We start from the raw sequence: 23,854 nt of genomic DNA on the forward strand, positions 1-23,854 counted from the left end.
GGAAAAGTATCATTTAGAACTTAGAAGTGTTTGCAAATATTTTACTCTTAATAATAAACTCATCACTTCTTTCAACTTATTTATACAATCATATCATTTTAGGTGCTGCAGAAAACGTAGAAGTGAAGCAGAATGAAGATGTAAGAAAACAGTGACAACGTTTTGTTTTAAATAAAAATATTTAAAAATACTTTTTCTTAGAGAAAAAGTCCTTACTTCATGATGAATTTATAAAGCAGCCCCATTCTAAAAGGAACTGGACTTTTAGATAATTTGTGAAGTCTCCATAATGCAATCTCACTTTGAACAAGTCCATTGTTAAAATTTATATCTGCTGGCTAATTTAGAAGACATATTCAAGACACCACACTTGACCAGTAGACCAAAACCCTTCACAATAGACTTTAGAGCAATTTTAGAAGCAGACACTGAGTGGTGCTCTTTCCATTAAAATAATAATGGTCCAGTATTTAACATTTTTCACTACTGAAGGTCCTGCTACAAGATAAGTTGTTCCTTTTTATTTTAAAAATACATCTTCTTTTGCTAGCTAAGTAAACCACCCATACTTTATTTCTTTAATATACTCATCAGCAAGTCTCTGATTGCTCCTGCTCATTGTCAAATGTTCCTAAAGTTTTGTCATTACCAACTCTGCAGAGAAGAATGTAGTTGTGGTTGTCAGAGTTATTTGAAGGGAGAGGATCAGATTTAATAAACTAAGGTACACAAGCAATATATCAGCCTCATCTGATCTTAGAATTTATAAGGATAATAACATGAGTGGTAATTGGGTGCACACATATTCAAGCAACTTAAAATGCAAGTTAAACCATCTAAGATTAGAAAGGATTTTGAAGAGGAGCAGTTAGGTGCCATACAGGAGAACTTGTCGGCTACTGAGTAGGAGACACACTGTAATGATTCAATTACTGATTTTTTTTTCATTTTATTTGAGCAAACTTAAGAGAAATTCAAGCCACATCAATCCAAGGACATACACACTAGAAAGCAAAGCTGAAAGGGATACTGACAAAATTCTGTAAGGAAATTCTGGCACAACTACAGTCAACAACAAAATTTCCAACAAATTTAGGGAACAGCTCTTACCCAATGAATCCACTGTACCAAACTTTAATTATTTCTATCAATGTAGTACGTCTCCGCTGTCAGATAAAGCTTGAAAATGGTCTTTTTTTAACACAGAAGAAATCCACTACACTTCTTATTTAATTTCTGTCAACTTTCATTTTTCTATGAGTTTTTACTGCAATACTGGTTTCAACATACAGATTCATCTGCCTCATCCTATTTGGTCTGCCATGCCTCTTTTTCAGTAATCTGTACACCCCGACAGGTTGAAGCCAAGTTTGAGACTCAAGGCATTAGGTAGCAGGAAAGATAGAACCCTATATCTCTGTTGCCAGTTTGTTTTTTGATGGCTAGTGTTATTTAGAATTAGCAAACAAACAGTATTGTCTGGGGCTTTGAATTAAAATAAAATCACAGAGAACAAGCTAGTGTTCAAAACGGCATAAAATATACAGCACAGTATTTTAAAAGAAAATAGTGTAAGAATTAAGAGCTGTAAAGTATAACACCTGCAAAACACTTCTGGAAATAGCTTTATTCTATGAAGCCTATTAGTTTCCTGAGAAGGCAGCTAAATTTTAATGTTCTAATTATGATAAATATGATTTAAATGTACAAAAAAATTATATCTAATTAATAGCCAAATCAGGAAAGCATGATCTGGTATTATAAATAGCTTTCTGTAGAGTGTGAGGGACTAAGTGGAAATTTAAGCATTTTTTTTTTAACTCAAGCTGCAGGAAGTGCTGTGTTCTCTCCAGCTGCTTTCACTAGTTACAACACTAATAAAAGAAACAGATATAAGCATGCTATTTCTCATTGAACAACATATCAGAAAATGTTTATCAGAAAAGTCATTAACTGTAGTCTTAAAGAAAAACCTTAATGTTTTTCAAGTAGCCCTTAAAATAATTAGTTTTTCCATTCAGAAGTGTCTCATCATGATGTATTTTCAAGTCCACATCTAGTCTCTCCCAGAAGACTTCTGCTCCTGGGATCCAGAGCAAAGTGGAATAAAACTGAAAAAATGACCAGGCGGTTGCAGAAAAATGCATGTTCAGAGTACAGAAGTAACAAAATATAAATTTAACTGATAGTCATTATCTGGTGACTATTTCACTATACCTATTATATTAGTTTTGTTACAACATAGTTGCTACAAAATGAAGCTCCCTGATAGTGTAGTAAGTAATGCTTTCCTGTCTTGAGAGCACAGAATCTTACCATCTGTCCCAAAGTAAAAATATCCTCTTCAGCCAAATGCAGTGGTGTGCAGCCAGCATACACAACCATTTCTGGCTGGGTTGGCATGCAAGATTCTACAGAGAAAACATCAACATGCTTTAGAACAGGGTAAAGAGTAAATAAATGTTATAGTACCTGACCCTAAATTATTCTGCTTTCTCTGCCTTTTATTTTATTATTAATTCTCTGTATGATTCTATTGTTTCATTCAAAACAAGAACTCATTCTAAAGTACTCAGAAAAGAATCCACGGATGGAAAGAACACATTGTTTTAATCCTTACCTATTTAGACCAGTGACTTTTGTATATTTTACTACCTTTACACAAATTATTAACAGAAACTACAACTTAGAAATGCAACAAGTCAGAAGTAGCTCTTAGCACTGTTCTTTTGATTTTCTTCAAACTTTAAAAATACTAGATGCTAGCATGAAGAACACAACACACATCATCTAGGTAGATGAAGTAAAAAACATACTAATTGGTCAGTAGTAGCTAAAGGCTTCTCACCAGTGAAAGTAAAATACGATCTTGCTCACGAAAGGATCAAAAGCCAGAGCTCTGGCCACTCCTGCCAATGGGCATGAAGATTGAGATACGTACTTTGAGAAATGGTGCCTGTAGACCAGAGTTGCTGCTCTTACTTCTCTCAGAGAGAGAAAAATGGAGGTAATGATGGCTGCTTCAGAAAGTGGGAGGGGATGACCTCATAGCTCTTATCCCACATACCTTGCAGAACCTTATTTTCCTGTAATTCTGCTAGAGGGAAGGCATAAAGACAGGGGAATGCGCTTCTTTAAAGCTAGAAGTGTGTTGCACTAGGCAACCACGCAATCGTCTCACACCTCTACCTGTGGAAGAAGCCAGTGTTAATTCCTGAAAGATGAAGAGCAACCAAGGCTGTCTGCCTGACAGCCAGTTCACTCATGCTGAAGGTAAATTAAAAGTCTAAAAAATAGGTCTATGGTTTGACCTAAAAGTCAGCTCAAAAAGGATATCTATTTCTCTCTATTTTTCCTCAGTCATCCAAGAAAAGATGTGAAGACAGGATTTCAGTACACAGGTCGTGACACCTTTTTTCATCGGCATGTTTTGGATTTGTTCCATTCAGCTCCACCTCAAATACAGGATAATTGCTTCCTATGTTTTGTAAGTACTCAGCTGGAAGTTGTTCTGAGAATAGGTATTTTTTGTGAAGTGGAATGAAACAATGCTGTTAGCACAGGAAGAAAAAAAAGGGAAAGGAAAAGAAAAGGGAAAAGAAAGGGAAACAAAAGATAGAGAAACGGCTGGAAAATACAGTTTATCAGACTTAAAATACATCTCTTGGAAGCTATGCAGTTTTGTTTTTTTTTTCTTAAAGCAGTAAGATATGTCTGCATCTTAAATATTCTTCTAGAAATTCAGTTATTTGATTAAATAAATATAAGCTGATGCTAAGTCAGAGTTACCTTGCAGTGGCTTCTTAATATTTCTCACCACAGGCTTGTGATTCCCGTGTTAACTACAGCTCTTGTGTTAGCTCTAGGTTTCAATTTATTCAAAACCAAGGCTGTGATCTAGGTTTGATCCCACTCCCTACTGACATATCTGATCTGTTACAAATACCACAGTACTAACTACGAAGTCATACACATTACACAACAGCACATGCCACAAGGCACACTGATCTCATTGCTTCTGAGAAGTATTTCTCAAATAAAAGTGCTTAATGAAATACCAGGTGGAAGGTAAAGCTGTCACAGTCAGCCCAGATGGGTTGTGAATTAAAATGTCTGCAGGGCAGACAATAAACAGCTATGAATTATTGGATCATGCAAGTGATTAAACAGCCATGTCATATTAACTTTACTAATACTATTACAATACCAGAAAGATTTTGTACATTATGCCAGTATCTTTAAAAAATATACTATTTGATCATTTTCCACTGTACAAAAAATGAGAATGTATGCAAATTATTGCCAAGTGCACTGTTGATTAGTGTGAATTCAGCATCTGGGGAAACTAGTTAAAACCTACAGCCTTTATAAATTTGTATTATATGAAAAATACTATATAACATATGCTACAATAAAACACTTAGGTTCAGGAAAGCCTATTATTTATACCCATCAGTGTTGATTTAAGAATTCTGCAGTGCTTTGTTAAAAATTTCTGAATCCTTGTAGCTGTTTACGTATCACATTTGAAGCTTTGCATACTTATTAGCAGACAGTGAGTACTGTACAACCTGAGCAATTGTTTCAGTCCCTGGCAGAAGGGAAAGTATAATTTGAATTGATCCATGTAATATATATGTATTCCGCCACTTAAAAAGAAAGGCTATGAAGGAACATTGTTGGGTTTAATAGTTCTTACCTGTTTTTATTTTTTAAAAAAATCATACGTTTCAAAAACTCAAAGAATTTTCTCAGTAAATCTTAATGTTTTTCTTAAATATTTATTTGACAAACAAGAGCTGTAACTGAGTTTAAATTTTCCAAAACACTTCAGCTGGCTTTCGATATCCTTCTTATGAGGTGTGCAGCTCATATATTAAGCTCTGCTGTTGTGTTAGGTTGTTTTTCTGAAGACTAAAAAAATACTCTCCAATAGGCAAAGCTAAGTGATGCCTATGTGCTTTTCAGAATTGACATAAATATTGCAGAATGCTAATGTACATTTGGAAAAAAACATAATTAAATATTAGGCTTTGGTCCCTACTTATAAGTGAAAACTTTTCAATAGGCAAAAGGAAAATGAAAATAACTTTACAGTCATGTGTTATGTATCTCGTTGTCTCTGATGATTAATGTTACAGGTCTATTGGTATGATTTTAGAATTTTTTTAACACATTAATTTCCCAACACTTCTGTGACAGAAAATATTATCTCTGATTACATAACTGATATAATCATAAAAGCTCTTTATAGAATTAACGGCTCTCTATGAAAGGAGAAATAGTTAGTAGAAGAAAAGGCTGATGAGTGGAAGAGTGCAGATTGTGCTAAAATGGGCCAGTAGGAACATATTAATTGCCTACAAAAGCTTCCTGAGGACTGGCTGGCTGATAAGCCACAGGGCCATAGAGCTGGTTGCTCTCAGGAAGATCCCTGACTAATAAGGTGAAAGGGTCCTTATTCTGCTGGATGCATGCAATAGGATAAACAGAAAAATAGGTTCAGTGCTTCAAGGATCTTGCACCTCATATGATATTTGAGGGGTGCAGCAGACTTTGGTCTGAGTGCACAAGTGATTCAGAGCTGTATTTGTACATTTGTATTTGATCTGGCTGGGATAGGGCTAACTTTTTTCAGAGCAGCCTGTATGGTGCAGTGTTTTAGATATATGACCAAAACAGTGTTGATAGCACACCAGTGTGAACAGCTATTGCTGAGCAAAGCTCACGTGGCTTAAATCCTTCTGTTTCTCACAGTGCTGCCCCAGCAAGTATGCTGGGGGGGGGGCAAGAGGTTCAGTCCTCCTGATTATCTCCTCATCCCCACTGGTGGAGAGTTAGCAAGTGACTGGGTGGGGGCAAGAGAGTGTCAAGCCACCACAACATTATAATCAATGTGAAGTCAAAAGCCTGTAAAGAATTTTCCGAAAACTTAAAAGTAACCAGTATATCATTGTGTATGAAACTAAAGAAGGTAATGAATATATAAAGCAATGAACACAAAAGATTTTGCCATTTTAGAAATAAAATATAAATTCTATCACAAGTAATGACAGTAAGGAAAGTTGCACTTCTGTGGTGCTGGAAATTATATACTTTTTGATCCATTTACATATTAAAAAAAAAAAAAAGAAAAAAAAGAAAAGCTGTTGCATTAAATAAAGTCACTGTTACAAAATTCCCAAGAGCAATTCAGAAACGTTTTACAACCACTGCCTCTGGAGTTTGACTTTGAACCTAGCCCTATATTCAAATGTCACTTTATGTACAACAGTTGTTCTACTGTCCCAGGCCACTCTGTGCAGATCATGTGTCTCATAAAGCCTGGAAGCTTTTTCTCTCGTGGCTACAATCTCACAACAAAAATGCATTTGAATTTAGTAGTATTTCAAATGGTAGTTCTTTTTTTCCCCTTGCTCCATATCTTACACTCTTTGACTTTACCATCTCCACATTTACTTCTATTCAAATTCTTACAAAGTTTATTAGTGAGCTGTCTACTTCTTCCTATATTTCAGAACTTTTCTGGTCCAGAATTAGGATAAAAGTTCTCCGGCTATCATGTTTGAGCCCTGAACTAATAATCTTTCTGAATAACCTCTTCACAGGCCACTGTAAACCAAAGATCAAAATGTCATGTAGTTCTTCATATGGAAAAACCACCTGACGCTCTTTCACTCATTTTGCACAATTTCTACAATTCATCCCTCGTATTCTTCTGCTTTGCCTTTGGTTTCTTTTCCCCATGATGTCCTCGAGTACTAGTCACATTAAGTTCCTCATACTCAGGTGAAACTCCCATTTCCTGTTCCACAACTACTACCACTCAAGCAATACATTTTACAATTCCTGCAATACATTTTAAAATTTACTGCTGCTTCACTCCTTTAGTAGTATATAAGGTAGGAATTCAAATGAATGTATTTGCTGATGACACACAGCAATATTGTTTTGATAGAAATTAAAAATTATTTAAACCACCAATGTTAATCAGGATTTAAATCAAGAAGGAGGAATCTGGTTTATATAACAAGTTTAATTCTTGTTATACATTTTTATTTTGTAGTTATTTCCCCAAAGAATGATGCTCTACCTATTCTTACCTCAATTAGCAACTCGAAAATTCCAGTTAATAAATGTTCCCTTCTGCTAGCCATCTTGAAATACTACATGTATGCAAATACAAGCAATGACAAAAGCAAATCAGCTTAATGTATGTTTATGAAGAATTTCTGTATTTTATGCTAATAAGCATGATGATTCGTATTGACCAATTAGTTCACTAATTAGTATTTACTTGTGATTTCTTTAAACTGTATTTTGTTGTATTCTTTTTTTAATAAAATCTAAATACACAAAGCAAGAATTTAGGGGGTTTTATGCTATCATGAATGTATTGATACAAAAAACTCATCAAGATTTATTTCCAGGATAAAGGAAATAAAAACTATTAATCATATAATTTATACATCTAATATTTCTGGCCCTTCTCATCCGCTGTCCTTCAACACAGGATTCCTGCTTTTTACAGCTGAAATTTTCTGAATAAAGTAGTTATTGAACAAAAAAGTTATTAGAGAGGAAGCTCTATATTTTTTAGCACACAAAAACAGTTTACCACTAGAACAAATCTTGGTCCTTTATGACTGGCCAGCGACTTCAAGATATTCTGCACAGATCTACTTTTTGACATCAAACTCAAATTCCTGCGATACTGTTCCTTAACGTAAGTTACAGGATTTTAAGAGGTTAGGGTGATTTCAGTCTGTAATGCAGCCTGCAAAAAACTGCAATTTAAAAAAAATACAAGTTGTATTTTTAACCTCCCTCCAATTAAGTTCAAAACTAATAAAAGCAAAGCCCTTTGTCTTACATATATCTCCTGCTCGTATTTTTAGCTTCAAAAGAACTTACTTTCAGTTAAGGTGTGAAGAGAATGTTGGCCTTCTGCCATTTGCGAAGTCTGACGTGCTAACTTGTTTTTTTCTTTTTCTCCTTCTTTGCTTTTCTTCTTTCCATTCTCTCTCTGTTCTGCTTTTTCTATTGAGAAAAATAAAGATTAAATATTTTTATTTTTCAGATAGAAACTTGCAGTCATAATATCTCATGTTGTGTAAAAGATTTTTAAAAATGTTCAACCACAAACTATTCCAGGTCAGAAGAGTTAACATACAATAAAGAAAAAAAAAAAATATTCTTAAGATGTAAATGCAGATTTACTGAGAAGGGGCCAGGAGGCTTCAGTCCCATGTTCTAGTTAGTGTACAGCTCTCAGGTTCCTACTATGATCTTCAGAATTCCTGAATTCCTGGCACTGTATCTAATATTTTCTTCATGTCCTTGTCAGTGTGCATCAGTAATTACAAAAACATCTAACATAGAGGCACAGGTTCCCAATGGACATAGAAGAAGAAAGTCTCCCACAGTAGGAACATTCTTTCATATGTGATTTGTACCTTTCAAAGACTTTAGAAGTGTGAAATTGCATACATGCCTTCAAGTTAAAAACAGCAACTAAGAACTCAAACCCAAAAATAAACGTTGAAGAATAATGTACTGGAACAAATTAGTTTCTAAACCTAAGTTCTTCCAATTAGATGTTAATAAGATTAGAAGCCCTTTAAGAAAATTAATACCTAAACCTAGTAGCATAAACATGAAAGTTGCTATAAATAAAAATGCAGGTAGACATTAGAACATACTTGTTAGAAATCTCTGTAGGTAATCATGCTTTGTGACATCCATTATGAAATGTATAATTTGTTGATGGTCAGAATAAGTGTTGCCTTTGGGGAAACTGTAACCTCTCTCTGATTGCTCTCTGTCTCTTGCAAGGAACTAGTCTTTAGAGAAATGGCTGTGACACAAAGCTGAACAAACCTCTGCCATAAAATGAAGCTGTTTTCATAAAATGAGAGACAACTATGGCTTCTAATGAGATCTATATTTAAAGCAAACTTTTTTTTTTGCATTTACACCATGGCAACATGTTGAATGAAACAACAATAAACCCACAGCCTCACATGTGGCATAATAAAAAACAAAAATTCAAAACCAGAGGTTATACTGTATTTATGCTTGGCCTACAAATATAACACTACCTAAAAATTACAGACCTTTGCCGACTTTACCAGCTTTCTCAGATTTATCTGACTGCTTAACCACAGATGAAACTTCATTTTTTAATTCTGATTCCTGGGTCTCTTTAGGTTTTGTATCTGACTGAGGAATATCAAGTTCTGGAGTTTTCTCATTTGGCAACTTGAATTCTGGTACAATCTCTTTCAAAAATCCCCAGATTTTGTCCAAGTATCCAGGCCTTTAAAAAAAAACACATGTATATGTCAATGATAGTGATATTTGCATTAGAAAAAGAAAGCATAACTTTCATTTGGCAAATGCTATACTACAACTGACAGTCCAACCCTTGGACAGGGTTTTTTGAATAAATAAAAGACACATGCCCGATTTTATGTATCAGCCAATTTGTTAGGAGAGAGATTATGGACAGATCCATAAAGAATGAGATGGTTAGAGAAGCACGTAAATAAGGCATCTTTTCTAAAGCTTTTTAGCAGATAAAAGCTGTTGCAGGGAAATCTGCAGACCACTTTGCAACTACACCGTGTCATTTGATTCTGGCTCTTTACATTAGAAACCTTCTCAGGGGTACTTCCAATCCTGGTTTTCCTGTTTCAGTACAGGTAGTTCCATGCCTCTTCCACTGACTCCACCAGCTACAACAGCTTTTTGATATGACACAACAGTTGCACCTATACTGGTTCTCCACAGAAACTCAATGAATATAGAAATAATCTAAAACTGAATGAATCAGTGCCATGAATAAGCTTTATGCAAGCTAACTGCAGGCAATCTTTTTTTTAAAAGAAAAAAATATTGACTGCACAATGAGAAAAGCCACCTTATAGTACTATTGCAAAGACTCTGTGGCATTCACATTTTCTTATTCCATTATACAGTATATTTGTAGTAAGTGCCAGAGTCATGAATACTGTGTTATTTTTTTTTTGTTGTTTTTGTTTTTTGTTTTTTCCTGTTGCAATTGTAAAACTATGCAAAAAAAATTTAGGTTACTTATATTTCTAACTCCACAGGCTACTTACACATTACTGTAAGAAAAAAATATATCAAAACCACAAATTGCAAGCAATGCTTAGGACATTGCTGAAATAAGGGCTAAAAAAACCTTTGCCTGAACTTACCTCATACTGAAACATTGTTACAAATTATTATATATAAATTAATGAAATGTAAACCAAAACTATTTGTTAACCATGTCTTCATTAGAAAGTATACATCAAAAGGCAAAAAAAAAGGTAATATATAAAAAAGGCTAAATATTTGGTGCCTGTATCTTGGTCATTCATGGAGTAAAAGGAATCTCAGGCTGGAAAATTAGAATGTCCTTTAAAACCACAAAATGGACTTAAGACACAGAGGAAACAAGAAAAATTATTGCAGGTTTGAAACACTATTTATGGTTGGAAATGAAATGTATCAACTGTCCCAATTTAAAAATTGATAATACCATACTAGGTGAAAGTGATTATTTCCAAATTCATGGTGTATGCTTTCTGTAGTACATTCAGTTACAGCTATCACTGACAAGCATTTTGTACCTGTATACTAGAAGACACAGATTTCTCTGACCCTGTTTTCACCAGTGTTTAATATTAAATAAAAATCTATTAATTTTGTAAAGAATAGGTATCAGCTTAACATGATAAATAGCTGTAAAAGCATCTCTGCTATGAGGATAGGCTGAGGGCACTGGGATTGTTCATCCTGGAGAAGACTCCAGGGGGACCTTATAACTGCCTTCCAGTACCCGAAGGGAAGCTACAGGAAGGCTGAAGAGGGACTTTTCACAAGAGTGTCCAGTGACAGGACAAGGGGAAATGGTTTTAAATTGAAGGAGAGTAGGTTTAGACCAGATCTTAGGAAGAAGTTCTTCAGTATGAGGGTGGCAAGACTCTGGAACAGATTGCCCAGATAGGTTGTGGATGCCCCCTCCATAGAGGTGTTCAAGGCCAGGTTGGATGAGGCCTTGGGCAACCTTATCTAGTTGAGAAGCATCCTTGCCTATGGCAGGGAGGTTGGATTAGATGATCTCTGGGGTCCCTTCCAACATAAGCTGCTCTATGATTCTATGAAAACTGTCTTCCTTGAAGGCACATGTCTCAAGTCCCAGAATTCTATAACATACACTTCCCAAAACTGATGCTGAAGGACTTTTAGGGCTTAGCTTTATTTTTCATAATGCCTTACAGAATTAAATATGAAGCAACTAATATTCAAATTATTTAATAGAACAACTTACTGGAGAGGAATAACTTCTGGTATCCATCCAGTCAGTGTATGAAGAACTGTAAATTCCTCCAGTTCTCGTTTTCCAGTTTCATGAATACTATAAGACAAAACCAGACATTTTACAGAATTATAATATAAGCAACTCACAGTAAAGTCTGTAGTCTACACAGCTTTCTGTAGGAGCAAGACCGTAGACAAACAGAAGAGCTTGCTGAAAAACGAGGCATTACTTGTAATTTTAGTTTTCCAAACCACTGCTGACAACTAGCTTACAAAGTCAAATTTGCTTTTATGCCTTTGCATCAGGCTCATTATTTTAGTGTTCCCCCTGGTACCACAACAGTTTCAAAACTGTTAGCAAGTATACTATGTATATTTCTCTTTTTTGCAGAGTTGGAGTTGTGGGTCTGAAATCCTTCACACCAGAAGGGGCAGATGAATCTAGAATTTCCATTCCCTGAGCAGCCGCTCCAACTCCTAAGCTATTATACACAATTTGGTTCTGTTTTCCATGTACCACACTCCACTCTTTCAAACTGACAGTCTAATACCCTCTGGAGAGATTTTTGACTCTGATTTTTGACTTTGATTTTGAACCAAGGCTAAAGATACCAGCACTTGCCCTTGACTAACCCGTGTGCTCTGCAGAAATGCAGCATTGTGAACACATTCCTGCAAACAGTTTCCTAATAGGCACCTCCCTAGCCTGTATAGAAGATCTTTCGATCACTCTTCCAACAAACATAACTTGGTATGACCAGAACAGGGAAGGTTCATTACCAGATAAGTGTTTTGAATTATTTTCTGAAGCTTAGTCATTGAAACACTTTGTGTTCTTCGCTCATCTCATAAGAACCTGTGTCCATAAATCTCAATCACTGCACCATGGGCCACCTTCTACTTTGCAAGTCAGTTTTAGGGAACTGGATCATCATACAACACACAAAAGCAGAACTGTAGCAAAAGCACCAAAAGTAGCTTACAATACTCTGTACTGGTTAACTCAACACTGGTTAATGCTGACAATTAGAACTTCATTAAAACTTCTTGGACATTTCCATTGGGCAGAAAAACACACATGAAGCTTTCCAGGAATAACGGCAAAGAGGTAAAGCAAACAGGGAGAGTACTCCAGTTTCTTTGCAAAGTTTTCTGTGCATTTATTACATACACATCTAAAAAGGAAATAAGGCACCTTCTGTAGCTACAGGGCATTTAGCTTTACTGATTTCCCTGCTTGTGTAGGGAGGTTGGACCAGATGGCCTCTAAGAGTTCATTCCAGCCTAAAACATTCTATTCTATGATTTATGGTGTCAGCTTTCACAGGACTGTATATTTGTTGTTACAAAATTTTTAGCAAAATATATTTTCCATGTATATGAAAACAACTTTGTGCAAATTCCATGTGGCTTTACAAACCAAACCAAAACTGAGATGACTAAACATACCTAGCATTTGCCAGCTTAATGATAGCTTTGGACAGCAACATTGGCCAAAGTTCAATTTGGCAGGTTGTAGCTGGCAGTAACAAATTATCCTCTTCATTGAATGGCATAGTGTCATCCACAGTAATCTTTCTCCAGCATCCCTATGACAGAGGGAGGGAGAAAAAAGAAGAAAAAAAACCACTGAGTTTGTGGGCTAGAACCAGAACATGTATGTAAATGAACTTTTAATACTTTCCCAACAACCCAATTCTACTATGATTCGATGTACATTACAGATGGCTTTAAAAGAAGTTCTCATACAGTATCTGAGAAGCACAGAAACAGTATTCATAGATTTTAATTACTGTTTTGACTTATTTCAGAGATTAATCTAATTGCAGCTATTTCACAATATACTTCCTCTCACATGTGTAGTCTGTCACATGCATACATTCATTGCTGTTTCTTTAGCTACCACAGCAGATGCCTAAGAAACAGCAATGATTAATAAAGGCCTAACTAAGATACCAGTTTTGCAAATGCCTCTTTAAAGTCTTACTTTGGCAAATACTCATGGCACAAACAGTCTCACTCGCTTCCCAAGAACTACCTGGGGATGTCAGCTGCAGTAGTTAGTGTGCTGGAAAGCATTAAGATTGTATCTTATAAAACACTGCAGGAAACAACACAAAATGACTGAACTTAACAAATATCCATATTCCCAGGATAGGAAACAAACAACCAGGTAAGACAAGAAACTTAAGTCTACAAGACCAAGTATTTCATTAGTAAATTGATCTAGTACCCTACAAAATAATCTTGCCTACCATTCTCAAAAAATATCTCTGTCCTAGTGGTGAAGTCATAACAAAGAGGCTGAGGAATTAGTGGGGCAGTACTCAGTATTTACATTAGACCCAAAAAAAGGAAGAAGAATGACCAAATGACTCAAATGTTCATCATCTATTAAGCAGAGTGCAAATTACTGCTCTCTGCTTGTAACTAAACTGTGGCTTCCTGCTAACCATTGATTAACTTTATATGGCTCTACAGGTTGCAGAAGAAAGCAAATTTAGGCCATATAGCAAAGATATCCACAAAACATCAGAGGCAAATATTTTTAAAGATACAAATTATTTCCTGACAGCCAAAACTAAATTTTCAAGATTTATCAAGTCTGAAAAGGACCTACTAAGTAAAATGATCATATATTCATCCCTTCTTTCAGTAGTTGAAGTCTAACAGAAAGAGCAGTACAATTTGAATAATAAAGGAAAAAATAGAGGAGATATTTGGTTTCCCTATAGCTCAGGACATTTTTTTTAATTCAAAGTAGTAATTCTGTTCATGTAATTCTTAAAAGGCAATAGTAATTCTTGCATATGTAGCTCCATGAAAAAAAAGTCTCTTCCTCGCTAATTGTTTGCTTTTTGTATTTAATAAATAAGAGAATCCATATCACAACTATTTTGCATCAGTAATAACCTTTTTACAGCATTTCACTATTAACTCTAAAAGTAATTATCCTGGTTTAAGGAAGTAAGACACCAAGAGAAAGAAAGAAAGAAAGAAAAATATGTGGAGCAGAAGGTTTATGGATAGAAAAAGAAATTTACAGGTGAGAAATAGTGGAAATAAACAAATTCAATAAGCCTCAGAAATGCTAAATGAAAGTGGGATGTGGGGTAGAACTAGGAATATTGTGCCAATTATATGGAAAGTTATCCACAGGTTCGATCTGGTGGTTGGCAATCCCCTCAGGACTCAATCCAGCATTTTACTCAAACGAGTTCATTAGTCTTCCACTGTGCTTTCTCTTCTTTTTCATTTATTTCCCACTTTCTCCTGTGATATCTGTTTCTCCTCTATCTCTACCAATATTTGTCTTTTCTCATTTGCACATTTTCTCTAATCTTCCACCATCTGAGCCCCTTATTTTTCCCCATTTTTCTTTGTGAAATACAGCTGTACAAGCAGAAGAAAACAAATGAAATAAACCCAAAGGCCCATAACAAAACAAAACCAGAACAAAAGTAACAAAAACTAAAATGTCCTGATAACCCTTATAGATGATTTAAAATGCAGTCTTTTATCACAAGAACACACAACCTCTGAAACATTCAATTCACACAGAGAATAATGTTCTCTGCTGAGCAGTTATCCAAGGGTCATGGAAGTATTTGAGTAATTATCTTGTATTTATAACTGTAGAGATTTCTGAAAGGGCTCTGTGCTGAGGTGTTTCTAAGTGACGTGCTGCATGCAGCTGTGAGCCTTTCTCCATACCTCGAACACGAAACTTGGCCAGCTTATCTGAGGCACTCACCTGCTGCTGTCCCTCTCCAGAATCATCGTCTACTGCAGATGTGATGCAAGTTCCAGAAACATTGTCAGATGAGAAGTTTGTGCCCTCTCCTTTCATAGATCTACACTAATTATCTCAAATAACGGTAAACTGGAGACTTGCCATGAGGACCATTGGGAAAACAAAATCTCTTCACTCTCTACCAAATCTTATATATATCCTCTTAATCTCTGGTATATTTTTCTGTCTCCTATGTTAAGCATTTAAGTGTTGTCCTTGAGTATGATTACTCACACTCTTACATTCCACTTTCCAAATCCTTCTGTTAATCACATCAGTGCTTTTCACAAACACAGCCCTCGCAAAACCTCTTCCTTCCTAAATTTAAAAGTTGTATTCCTATACTTACTGTTCATATTTCTTTTGACTGCTTCCTATTGGCTGAGAAAATCTTCTCAAGAGACTTCTATTTTTTAATTTTTTTACCATGGGTTAAAACAAAACAAAAAAAAACTCCAAGTTGTTCTTTCCTGATTCTCCTGGTTTTGCTTTAGCAAAGGCCAGCCAACACTAAGAATTCAAGTGGCAAAAGGAATTACCATTCAAGTGGCACACAAATATGATGCTTAGTATTGTCATAATGTTTTGAGACCAAAAAATCCAAAAGTATCAATAAGTACTTCCACAAAAAGGTATAAGAAAGAAACAAAAGTAAGAAAACTGTAAATGTGCCAAATCAAAAGCAGTTTACATTGGACTATGAAAAGATATGTGATTTAGAAATCAAACCCTGTAAAAATAGGATGTAAAGTATTACATGGAGCTCAAAGAAACTACAAATGATGAAAATTAATCACTGCTTAAATAAATAGTATTTTAAGCACTCGCTATACGATACAGAATGAACCGAATATTTTCTCTTAAATGTACTGAAATTGTGCTTTGGGCTAATTTTTTTTTAAACAGAAAACTGATGTTTGACACACACAAAAAAGTGTTACATGTATCAGAAAAGTTATTTCAATAGATAGTTTGAACATACACATTAACAACTGCCATTACTGGATCCTGTCTACAATGTAATAAACTCAAATGTAATACCTCGTTGCAGTGCCCACAGGAAAAAAACTCTCCTAACAATCAGCAAAAGTCTGCATAATTTATGAAATAAAGAATATTGCTTTTTCAAGTAATAACTCTGTTTTATCAAGCTCTAAGTTGTAGAATAATCACATGAACTATAAAAGGAATTTTTATTAACATGCATCAACAATTTGTCAGCACTTCTACTCATATAAATCCATGTCTTTTCAATAAAAATAAATGCCCTAACCATTAAAATTTGCCATGTTAGCTGCACAACAGTTATGTATTGTTGAAGGGAGGTACTCACCATCCAATACAGTTTCACTACGTATTTTCCATAGCTATTGTACAGTGGCATGTGTCCCTTGGAAGCTTTACATAAGGCATAAATGTGTTCCCATGGTTTCCAAAAAAGTGTGGATGTTCCATTAGTCAGAGTCTTTCCATTATATATCCTCCAGACTGCATAAATTTCACTTATAATCCACCTCATAAGCTGAAAACAGAGGAAAAAAAAAGAAAAAAAAATTCTATTTACATATTTTAGAAATATAAAATCTAGTTTTATTATAATGATCAAAGAACAAAAAAGATCCTCTTTTAAATCAAGAGACATAAAAGAATAGCTATGGTTTCATGAAAAACAAATTTTGTCCTAAAATGAATTAGTCATTCTGTGAACAGCAAAATTTACATCATCTTTTTTCTGGTGTTTTCCTCCTGTACAATCTCTCTGATACCAATTTTTGAATTTGCATCGAATGAAATGGAAACTATGAAGTAATATTATATTCAGCAAGGTGTGCAGATGCATTGGTTCTCCCTGCTGCTTTGTATTTTCCCCTGATCTGTAGAAATTCAGTAAACATGCATTCAACTCTGGAGAGAAGGAAAAGACTGGCGGAGTGACAGACATTTGCAGATACTGCAGGCACACTAAGAATGTGACTTTAGGAAAGTTGAATGAAAACTATAAATCTTTTCTACAATACCTTTTATTTGTTATATCTTTAGAGAACATCATCCTATAATCATCTTCATAGACTGTATATTTAAAAAAAACCAACCCCACATTTGGAAAATCTCTTACCACCATTGATCAATTTTTTTAAATTTTTGAAATGGTTGGTTGTTTATTTTCTTTTCAAATTGTATGAAAGGTAAAGAAGTTATACAATCTAGATGATTTCTTGCCATTTTATTCCCATCATTCTTTTCTCACTTAAAAATTTTGTTACAATTTATATCTTCATGGTAGAAAGCTGGAGTGAAATCCAAAAAGCTAAAAAGAGTTAAAGAGAATGAAAGAAAAAGATTTTTAGAAGATACATTAACGTATTTCTACCTACCTCACTACAAAATATATGCTCATTTGCTGAAACAAGGTTAAATGAAGTTTCATTTTTGACAACCACAGGAATCTAGGAGAAAGTAAACTAATTAAGTCCACAGCTAAACCATCTTCAAGAAATTAAATAGTAATTTTTAAGCACAACAACATAAAAGTGTTACACATTTGGCAAACTAAAGGTGATCAGTTTGCAAATCTTGTAGCTGCTTTTGTATTTTGTATTCTTAAATGAAATGTCATTAAATGTCTTGAAACGTAGTTGTTCAGAAGTTTTAAAAAAATCTTTATTTTTACCAGGAGATTTAAAGAGTATCAAATGAGATAATTAGATAAGTAAATGAGATTCCCTCAATTTGTTCATAATACTTGCAGTTCTACATTTAAATAGTGATCATAACACTGTATCATACTTTGATAATTCCTTGGCACCCCACGAAGATTCAAAATTATTTGTGTCCTCGTGGTTCGTTACACAGTGGTATTGTCAGTATGAATACTGATTTTCTCAAACCTTTGACTCTATTACATAGTTGTGATGACTATTACTTGTTTATGCAGTCCATTTTCTTTTTGTAAGCTGTTTAGAAATAAAATACCAGGATTGTAGTTTACTGAACTAAATATATCTGTGACTCTCATCATATATTTGTGATCGTTGCTTGATGCTTTGTTTACTACATTAAGTAGGCTTGTTTACACTTCCTCTTATAGTTACTCATAAATTAGGTAGCAACATGTGCCATCTCAATAGCCTTCCATCACATGGCATTTACATTAATTCTTAACTTCTAAAATTTCTAGTAATAATAGCTTCTTAGTTCAAAAAACCTTGGAACAAAACAAGCATCAAAGTTTTAATCAGGCTTTATAGAAAACAAATGCTTTCTTTATAGTGCTCTAAAGATAGATTTTTAAAAAGATATTTTTAATATAGATACATGTTTCCATGGCTTTCTGGGCTGCCAGCTCTCTTGCCCTCATCTTTCAGATACCTCTAAGTTTATGCATTTTGGCAGCATTTCTCATCCAATCTTTTGGTCTTGACAATTACTCCCCTGACCTCCTCCTCTCCTTCTTCCATTAAAAATTAAACTTGGACCTGTTTAGTGTTTAGTTAATAAAAAATGGAACTGACAAGCTGACAAAAGGAAAACTGATGAGCCTGAAAAAGCTGGAAGGGTGTTCAAAGTGTTTTAAAACTTCAGCATTTCATCTGAAGCAAAAATGCTTTCAAATTTAGATTAGCAACAGCATTGGAGAATGCTAAACTTCAAAATGTTAGGCTGTTTATTTTCTTTGCAATTACTTTTAAAAAGAAACTGAACAAGAGCTTTACATAATTTTAACATGTTACAGTTACTTTCAAGACAAGTATTGTCAAAGATGTGGACACATTCTGTATGCAGAGTGGAGAAATACAATAGTTAAAGAAAGGAAAGTACTATATTTCTGATAAAGCTAATTCATGGTTTCAGGATAGATAATTACCTCAGATACCTGCTCAAGGGAAGTCTTAGTTGGAACAAACAGAACTTGGTTTGCCATGACACCCCTTTTTTAAGTTAGAAAACAAGAACACAAAATCAGTAAAGCACCTCTCTGATCAGGTGGCTTCCAAATGAATGTCAAGTCAAAAAGCAGAGCAGACTTGGGAGGACACACTACCGTGATATTTGCACCAGGAGGTGCAGGTTCATGGTGGTCCAAGTAAGGAAGGCACTCAGACTCCACAGAGTACTATTTAAAATGCTATTATTTGAGCCAGCTCCAAAAGGAAAGGGATTAGCATAGGTAACCTTCCGTTTTAGACACTGGGAAACCCAAGTTGTGCAGCATCAAACAGGCCTCTGATCCACACACAGCATTCTGTGCAGATGCCATCTGTAGAAAGGATTATGCTGGTTTGGTATTATTGAGCTATGATAGGATTTGAGCTCTTACAGGATTTTCTTACAAGAAAACAACTCTGTTCATCATTTTTACTGTAAAACAGAACAGATGTTCACATAGGAACTTGCTGCTGCAGTCAGACAAAGGCACGGAGATGTAGGTGGTGTAAATTGCCAGTAAGAAGTACGATCTGCCCAGAGGCTCCTCCCTTACCATGAGCTGCCTGAGTTCACCTAGTGACCAGGGATCACACCCAGCATCACACAGGCCTCAAGGCCAAGCTGTGTGTGCAGCACAGGTTACTTGCTGCATGCATCACTGACTCTTTGAAGCACAACCTTCTCCTGGACAGGATGACTACGCATGGTCAAGTGGGCTTTAACTTGAAGTAATTTCCTCTACTTGGACATAGCTAGGTGAGCAGCATTTTTTCATTGTGACCTTGCTTGCTTCTTACCTTATTTGTTAGAAACTCATGTGGGCGTTTCCATGAGTGCACTTTTAAGGACGCTGGCAACTCTATTTTTCCTTCAGGATCCTCAAAGACATGCTATGTAAAATATGCATGAACAAAAATGGAACACTTTTTAATTAATTACAGTATTGTATCTTCCACACGGTTTAAAGTAATGTATTGTTCACATGATAATTCACTTAAGGGGAAAATTATCATAAAAAGGAACTAACAGTATCTGTAATTAAACTAAAACACTGCAAAGCCCAAAATGAAGATTCAGCACAAAAGCAATATTGTTCTGAGAAGTCTGTGGTCTGCATTGTCTAAATAGGTCTATATGAAATTGCTTTTTTCTTTTCCACCTTCCAGAAACACCTCCAAACCAACTGTTTAAGGTTTTATGTCGGCACTCTTCTACCAAGCTGTTTCATAGTACTTTTTCTAACTCACTTATTTCTAAAGCTTTTTAAATTGAAGACCAAAAATAAATTTCTAAAGTGATATTTAGACACAAACAATGCAAGATCCACACATTTAAAACTGCTCTAGAAACAAAAGAAAGTTATAAATATACAGCATCATGAGTTAGCCCATTAAAAAGAGAGTCTCATACAAATTTTAAACTTTCAGTTCCAAAGTAATACTTATCCTCCATGTGAATAGAGGGTGTCAGGCTATACAATATCTGTTTACTTAATAGTACAATGTAGGATGAAGAGAAGCCTCTGATAACTGCTCGTGCTGACTGAGAAACTAAATCAGTTACATGGTTTATGCTTTTTATTTGTGCCTGGAATTTTTAATAGCTTTTTAGGCATATTATACATTTCTATGTACTTTACAGTCCACAATGTACTGTATTTGTGCTCTACAGACCAGACAAAAGGCAGTGTGTCTGGGAAGGAAAAAACTAGAATACTTTGAGCACTTATTGATTAAAGGAAGGCAAAAGAAAATACATTACAAAAGCATAAAGAACAAACAAAACAAAGTCTCCAAAATAATATTTTGCCTGCATTTTTTTCTTATTTGTTTCATTGTCTAAGATCCTTCAACATATCAATCATCAACAAACTATTTCAAGTACTTGAAGGAGAAAAGAAGTTAGGAGGAAAACAAGAACCTTTTAGTAATACTTATTTTTCTGAAAGCTGGAAGGAAGTGTTGTAGCCTGGACCACACAGAACTGTATTAACAGAGTTTATATTTGGCTTTCAGAGGCAGCCTACACTGACTACACAGTGTAACAGTGAAGTTTAGCATGTAAACACTAGATAAAACAGAAAAAGGAGGCAGGTAAGAATGACATAACACTATGCAAAGAAACACTAAAGCCTCCTGAAAGACACACCTTTCTTTAGCTTATGTGTGCAAAAATATGTTGAAGATGGATACTGTAGGTTCAGTTAAACTTGGCTGACAAAATCAGGTGTAACTTATCTGACGTGACTGTAAGAGACAACTCCCAGGCCTCAGGATTTCACACTCTAAGGACAGGAGTCTTAACCCTAAATTCTACAGGGAGGACAGGCAAGAAACAGACACAAGAGAAACAGACAAGGTCGAACGCACAATCTCAGCAACACACTGCACTGCTCTGAGAGGCTATTGTGTAGGGGTGCTTGGTAAAACAACTTTAGCATTACAAAGCCAGATCACTTCTGACTGATCCCTCTTCCCACACAAAAAGCCCAGGATTTATTATATTCATGTTCTAAGTGTACTCAAAGGGCCTGGATGCCATCATTAATTCGTTAACTGAAATACCCTATATGATTTTGAATTCTGGCTAGATGCTTGGATCAAAAGAGGCCACATGAGAATATTCTTTAAACTTGTAAATTCATTGGCTGTGACTGACATTTGACAACTCCTTTAAACATGTAAAAAGAGCAATGTTTCACATAGCTTGTGGCTGTAGAACCAAATGGTCCAATAAATACCGGGAAATGCCTCTTATGCTAAAAAAGATTGATTTTCACTTACAATCATTTTTAGATTTTATCTATCACAATAGTATGTAGGAAACCTAACAGATTAGTGCTAGATAAATCTTTAGAGTACAGTCCAAAGAAATCAAATGTGGTAATGGAATAGAAGAAAGACCTGAAGGAAAATTATTTACTGGTCAATTTAATGGCAGTGTTCAGTACAGAACCTATGCCTTCTCTCAAGAGTACTTTGGTTCATAGGGTGCAATGTATTTAAGGGATAAGAAAAAAAATCTCTACAAACACATATGCTAACATACATAGCACACAAGGATACACATAGGACAAACATATAAACAAAGCATATAATTATTTCCATATAAAATAGATGATTTAGCATAGCATTAAATAAATTTAGCATTTTCAGTGAAATTCAAAATCCAAATAACTCTTTAAGAAATAATTTTACTCCTACTCTACATAAAATGCATATACACTCTGTAATAATAACCAGTTTTAAGTTGCAGAAATCCAGATTAGACTTAAAGGTCATTCCAAAATTGGAAAGACTGAGAAATTTTTTTTTTCATCTGGTGGATGCTTACTTTCTGTAAAATAACATATCTCCTCAAACCATTCCCTACAAAAGGTGCTCAAAAGAAAAGACTTCAACATTCATTTTCCCATAATAAAGATGGTACAGATGGGTGCATTTAGTCTTTTCAGTCCAAAGAAACTGCAGTGCTAAGGGAAGGGATTGCTCTGACATACTACAGTAGTTCAGCTGTTTACACATCCCATTTTAATAATATTACGAAATAGTTTGGGGTTGCATTTTTATTAAACCATTAATGCACACACGTATGTTAACGGTTCATTTAAGAAGCAAAAAATAACAATGCACCACATTTTTAGTATACTAAAAGTACAAGCCATACTGGTTTAGTTTAGCTGGGAACTATTTTAAACTTACTGAAAATACATGATTGAAAATGAATGCCAGTAACAAACTATTTTGAAGTTGTGACAAATGGTCTATTAAACACAAATACAAAAGAGGAAGCAGAAATAATATATCTGTTATACAACTTACTGAGATGGGACTTTTTCCAGTTTTTTCTTTCTCTTTTCCAGCTTTTGCAGTATCCCATTTTTCTGCATTGATATCTGCTTCATTCCATTCTGGCCAAATAAGATATGCCCACTTCTCATTGGAAGCACCTACATGAGAAGACACAGTTGCCCTGGAAAACAAACAGAGGCATGAATAAAAACGAACAGTGTACTAGGCAAGGGCAGTAGGAAAGCTTTTGTCTCGTAAAATATTAATTTTTCATGTACTTTAATAAAAACTGTAGTTTTAGTAGCTACAATAACTTTTTGTCACCAAGATAAGTAAGCTTATAGAAGAGCTAGATGGTGTTATTAGGTATAAACTAACAAAATATTTAAATGCATTTACATGAGGAGTCCTGCTGAAGTAAATGGGACTGTTGAAGCACAAAAGCAGAATCCAAGGGCGGTTTCCTCCCTCTTCCCCTGCTTCAGGCCACACGGTTCTCCTTCCTCTCCCGTGCTAGTCCAAGCATTCATGACCCAATTCAACTCATTTACCTGTCTGAAGGTTTTCTTCCTCCAACCCCCACCATGTTCATAGCTACTATCTGGCACCAGTAGTATCTGTGCACATCATTTTTCTAGTGTGTATGAAGGGCTGAAAATTAGCACAAATGAGAAGGCAGCAGCTCCTTGCTCCTTAACTACCAAACTTGGGAGCAGACAAAGTATGTGCAGGTCACATCTTAATTATATTCTCTCAAACCCACTGGCAATAGACTGTAGGTGTTGTTCACTCAAAAGAACAAAATGAATATATATGTATATGTGTATATATGTATATATATGTATTTGAGAACAGTTTTTTGTAACTCCTAGTCATGTACTGCATATCATACCATGCAGGTATTTATAGTGATATATATGTGTGTATATATATACATATACACACACACACACATCGTCAGTGACATCATATAAAATCATACTCATGCTTTGAAATTCAATTATTTTTCCCC

The 23,854-nt window shown here is 35.0% G+C and overlaps 1 protein-coding gene across 1 annotated transcript in view; it reads right to left on the minus strand.

Annotated features, from left to right (window-relative positions):
• The window catches only part of ADGB (androglobin), a gene marked incomplete at its 3' end in the record, with an annotated part of 63,266 nt that extends 39,838 nt beyond the window's left edge, over positions 1–23,428 (minus strand). The window contains exons 1-10 of the mRNA XM_008939276.1: positions 23,394–23,428; positions 22,873–23,023; positions 19,849–19,941; positions 17,500–17,571; positions 16,458–16,646; positions 12,781–12,920; positions 11,342–11,428; positions 9,117–9,319; positions 7,915–8,040; positions 2,317–2,411 (exon numbers count right to left, since the gene is read on the minus strand). Of these exons, the coding sequence (XP_008937524.1) occupies positions 2,317–2,411; positions 7,915–8,040; positions 9,117–9,319; positions 11,342–11,428; positions 12,781–12,920; positions 16,458–16,646; positions 17,500–17,571; positions 19,849–19,941; positions 22,873–23,023; positions 23,394–23,428 (1,191 nt within the window). The remainder of the gene's footprint in view (positions 1–2,316; positions 2,412–7,914; positions 8,041–9,116; positions 9,320–11,341; positions 11,429–12,780; positions 12,921–16,457; positions 16,647–17,499; positions 17,572–19,848; positions 19,942–22,872; positions 23,024–23,393) is intronic.
• Positions 23,429–23,854: the final 426 nt, after the last annotated feature.

Source organism: Merops nubicus, unplaced genomic scaffold (assembly GCF_000691845.1).
Source record: "Merops nubicus isolate BGI_N331 unplaced genomic scaffold, ASM69184v1 scaffold22384, whole genome shotgun sequence".
NCBI classification, from domain to species: Eukaryota; Metazoa; Chordata; class Aves; order Coraciiformes; family Meropidae; genus Merops; species Merops nubicus.